This window comes from Leptodactylus fuscus, chromosome 8, assembly GCF_031893055.1.
Source record: "Leptodactylus fuscus isolate aLepFus1 chromosome 8, aLepFus1.hap2, whole genome shotgun sequence".
Taxonomy (NCBI): Eukaryota; Metazoa; Chordata; class Amphibia; order Anura; family Leptodactylidae; genus Leptodactylus; species Leptodactylus fuscus.
In genome coordinates this window covers 59908016-59913168 of record NC_134272.1, presented here as the reverse complement: position 1 = coordinate 59913168, position 5153 = coordinate 59908016, and the positions used below count along the sequence as shown (strand labels likewise).

The window sequence follows — 5153 nt, the reverse complement described above, 5'->3', positions numbered from 1 at the left end:
AATATGTCATGTATAGGTTTCTGCTGATGATCTAAAAGTACAATAAGAAGAAGATATGTGCTTAGTACGCAACCTCCTGAGATAAGGCTTTATGATATGTCAGCTCATATTGCACGTGCTGCTGAGTAGATAACTCTACAGGGTGGGATTTGGTTTTAGCCAATAGAATTGACGTCCACTTTGCGTGAATCGGCCTTTTGGTCTTTAAAAAGCCAGAGAAACTGCTGTCTGACATGGACTTTTGAGTTTCCAAGTCTACTCTCATCACCATGACTCTGACTGCAAGCGAGGCCGCTCTTATCCAGTCCCTTTGGGCTAAGATTGCTCCTCAAGCCAACGAACTGGGTGCTGAGGCTTTGGAAAGGTAAGAAGCATTTCTATTTGCCTACTGAACAAACCATATCCTAGCGTATTGATAGCAAGCTAAAATATACATTAAGATGTAATTTATTGACATCTTAGATAGATTTTATCATAGATTAAACAGTATATACAGCAATGCCCATGGTATGTTGGATAGATATACACTAGTTATGATGTCATTGTCTTCAGTTAACTCAATATGCAAAAATTAAGATTTTCCCCTGAATTTTCTGCATTAAATGTTGATAGTCTTGCCTTATCTGACCATATATTTTATAATTCATAGTATTTATAGTATTATATTCTAGCTCTTAAATTGTAGTAAGTGCTAAATTAAAATATATCCAATGTACCGCACCTTTCCCTAAATTAGGAAAACTTTTATAATATTTCTTTTATTTTTATTCTAGACTTTTCCTGAGCTTCCCCCAGACCAAGACCTACTTTTCCCACTTTGACTTGTCTCATGGCTCTGCTGACCTCCTGAACCATGGTGGCAAAGTCTTGAACGCTCTGGGAAATGCAGCCAGTCATCTGGATGACCTTGCTGGTACCCTGTCCAGCCTTAGTGACCTCCATGCATACAACCTGAGAGTGGACCCTGGAAACTTCGATGTAAGAGATACATTATGTTCTTCTATATCAACCGTTTTCATTTGTATTATAGGAAGACTCCCTTAGCTAGTAGGCCACAAATTGGAATCAAGGCAGTATGCTATACTACTAAAATTTACATATACAGAATTATATTGACCTTATAGATATGTCTAAGCCTATATAATGTTATGATTTACTATATAATACACTTTCTTTAAAATATAATGACATATCTATACAATGTATCCATTTGAATTATTTGGCTATTTTTGAAGCCATAGTCTATATAGTAATAACTGAATATTTTATGACTTGTATGACTCTATGGTACTGTGACAATGACCATATGATCTCTTCCTTCTTGCAGCTGCTGTCTCACACCATCCAGGTTGTGTTGGCCGCTCACTTCCAGGCCGACTTCACCCCTGATGCCCAGGCTGCTTGGGACAAGTTCATCTCTGAAGTCTCCGCCGTCCTGACCTCCAAGTACAGATAAATAATTGCTCCTAGGATCGGAGACTACATCAGTACCTGCAGCAAACCATCCTGTGGGAATTTCAGAGGGAATTATGCACACAAGTTTGTCATCAAATCTACAGCCAACCAAAGACTGTAATCCGGCTGTAATATCATTTTCTTACCTTGTGTTTTCGTAGCAGTTTTTGGCTGGCTACTACTTCTGTCGGTTGTCCATCAAAATAAATCTGGTGTAATCTTAAATAAAGGTCATCCATTTATAAAATCTCTTTCTCTTTTTGGGTTTTCTTTTATATTGGTGAGATCTGAAGCACTGCCAATATACAATGAAATTATTATTATGCACACATACGGTATTCACAGGTTCAGTGGGGGGCAATACGCAGTACTACACAACCCATCACTAATGTCAAGCATTCATTGCTGCTCAACCCAAGGCAAATCATATAATAATGAAAGTAATGTACGTAATGTATTACATATAACATTACAAATGACATGTGAATGAAACTTAATTCCTTAAAGGGGTTGTCCACTTTCTAATATTAATGGCCTATATTAAATCTATACAACATTACAAATGACATGTGAATGAAACTTAAATCCTTAAAGTTAAATCCATTTAAATGGCCTATACTATAAATCTGTTAGGGGCCAACACCCTGGACCCCCCTGGATCTGTTGCCCTAGAACAGTGTGACTCCTGATACTGTTTGCATGTGAGGGACTGCGCAGCTCACTTGCCATACAATTTATAGTGGGGGGTTTTGTATTGAAGCCCTACCCCATAGACCGACCGATACGACTCATATGGCAAGTGAGCAGTTCAGCTTCTAGCATGTGAACAATACTAGGAGCCACCATTTATGGGCTTGTTGTTTGCGGGATTAGTTGAATTTTTTTTAAAAGCATAATTTTTATAACACAAATCATTTAATAATTTATATTTTTTTTAACTCTTGGGGAAAAAACAGCTATTTTGCCAATGATTTTTGTACTATTAATTCTATGCTGTTCGTTCTATGGTAAAAATAACATTCTTATGGTGCATTCACACTAAGTATACGCTGAGCTGATTCTGAACGTAAAGCACGTTCAGAATGAGCGCGTACAAAGCAGATCCCATTCATTTCAATAGGAGTCGGCATACGAGCGCCCCCCATTGAAATGAATGGGCTGCTTTTTTCCCTATTGGTTTCAATGTGATACGCGCGTATGCCGGCTCCCATTAAAATGAATGGGATCTGCTTTGTACGCGCTCATTCTGAACGTGCTTTACATTCAGAAACAGCTCAGCATATACTTAGTGTGAATGCACCCTTAATTTATTCTGCGTGTCTGTACAATTATGGCGATACCATATATGTATAGGCTTTCTATAGTAGGTCTTACTACAATAACACTAAAAAACTCGCTTTCTATTCTATTTTTTGAATAGTGGGATAAATAAAAATGGCGATTCTGGCATTATTTTTTACTTTTATTTTTTATGCCATTCGTCATGCGGGTGAAATATTGTAATAATATTATACGTAGGGTGGTTACGGATGTGGCGATACCAAATATGTGTACTTTTTTCATTTTTAATATTTAAAACATGCAAAACATCTTAATGAGGAAAATGGGGTGTATTTGTTTTATTTCATTTTATTGTTTTTTTAATTTTTAAAAAATATTTTATTCATTTTATTTTTACTTTTTTTCAAGTACTTTACCACTAAGAGTCTTGATCAACTGTCCAATATGTTACTTAATTGCAAAGGCAGGTCTCAATAGAACGTCTATGATGGCAGTCACATGGGCCTTTGGCTCAGCAACGCATCGCCACCACATGAGTGGACTGCAGGGGGCCGATGGGATTGTCAGTTTCACTGACAAACATCTAAGTTACCTCTTTCTGGGATATCTAGGACTATTTTTACAGTCCTGAAAAGCAAACTTACCAAGTTATGCAATCAGGGTCGTATTAACCATCCCAGCCTACTCCTCTCTCCTGGCACCACTTTCTATCAATTTCTACAATAGTTGAGAACTTGCTTCACTGTTCTCCATCGCCTGCTGTCAGTGGCGTAACAAGGAATGGCGGGGCCCCGTGACAAACTTTTGACATGGCCCCCCCCCGACTGACACCGAAGACCTCGACCGACCCCCTCCTTCGCATTTCTGTGCGTTCTATTATGCCCCATAGTGGCCCCTTAACACAATATTAACCCCCATAGTGGCCCCTGCACACAGTATTATCCCCCATAGTGGCCCCTGCACACAGTATTATCCCCCATAGTGGCCCCTGCACACAGTATTATCCCCCATAGTGGCCCCTGTACACAGTATTATCCCCCATAGTGGCCCCTGCACACAGTATTATCCCCCATAGTTGCCCTTCACACAGTACTATGTCCCACTGTGGACACCCATAAACAATTATTGTACTCTGGGGTCTTTTCAGACCCCAGAGTATAATAATCGGAGACCCAGGGGAATAAAAACATAAAAAAACTACTGTTACTTACCTGTCCCCCAGCTCCTACGCGGTCTTCTCCGCTGCCTTCTGCACTGCTGTCCTTGTTCAATGACGTCGGACGTCACATGACCCGGGACGCAGGCCGGGTTCATGTGACGTCAGAGACATCAGGAAGGAGGCCTGGCAGGATCGTGGAGAGATAAGTAACAGTGTTTTTTATGTTTCTTACCTCTGCCGGGCCGCCGATCATTATACTTGTGGGTCCGAAAAGACCCCCGAGTATAATGATTGCAGTGGTAGCGGTTGTCACCGGGCACCCAATGTCCCAGGCCCTGTGGCAGCTGCCTCTGCTGCTATAGCGGTAGATACGCCACTACCTGCTGTGGTCTAGCTGTGCAGCCTTGGAATAAAGCCCTCCTCCCCCACCAAGGGAACTCTTTCTTGCACACAGATAAATGTATTAAGATTTTGCAAGCATAGAAAAAAGATTGGGGGCACTCACCAAGGCTGGATATTGTTAAAAAATGAGTCCTTTATTCAATATGTTATGAAAACAAGGAAGGAATAGATGATAGCTGGACAATGACTCTGGGCAAAAGCCATTTCGCGCCCCAAAAACCACCTCTATGTCAAAAACCGCTTCCTAATTCCTGAAGCGTTTTTTTTACAGACCAAATTCCGCCACATCCTATTCACGTGTGAACTAGCCCTAAATGTGACCTAATAGACTAAAAAATGTAACCTAATAGAAAAAAACAAAAACACAAGTGAACAATAATAAAATATACTTAGAACTGTCTTTCCTTTTCAAGTGTTCTATAGTAAATGAATAGAAACTTTGGTTTCTATTCTGGTGGCAGGAGACCTGGAGGTGAGAATTCTGATCTCAAAGGTCTGTCTTATCTCAATAGTCTGTACATCTGAATAAGATAGTGGAGGGAGCTGCATAAGGTCTAGTTTACACGGGTATGGAATAGCATATTTTGGTCCTGATTTTGACGCGGGAAGCCGCATCAAAATCGGGACCAAAATATGCCTGCTGCAAATATCAGTCCCAGCTTCCCGCTCTGGAGTAGGCCCAACATGAATGGGCCTAGTCCGGAGGGTGCTGCCGCGAGGCGGAGGCCACGGCTCAATGAGCCGCAGAATCCACCTGAAGAAAGGGCAGCTCGCTTCTTTTTTCCGTGAGCAGCAGGATATATCAGGATATATGAGGATATATAGAGAGGGAAATTTCCAAATTGTAACATGATTT

General features: G+C 40.7%; 1 protein-coding gene across 1 annotated transcript; it reads left to right on the top strand.

Annotated features, from left to right (window-relative positions):
- The first annotated feature begins 246 nt into the window (after positions 1-246).
- LOC142217666 (hemoglobin subunit alpha-3-like) lies at positions 247-1684 on the top strand. The gene is made up of 3 exons (XM_075285999.1): positions 247-364; positions 774-978; positions 1328-1684. Exons 1-3 carry the CDS (start codon positions 270-272, stop codon positions 1454-1456), a joined length of 429 nt encoding a protein of 142 aa, XP_075142100.1. The 5' UTR covers positions 247-269; the 3' UTR covers positions 1457-1684.
- Positions 1685-5153: the final 3469 nt, after the last annotated feature.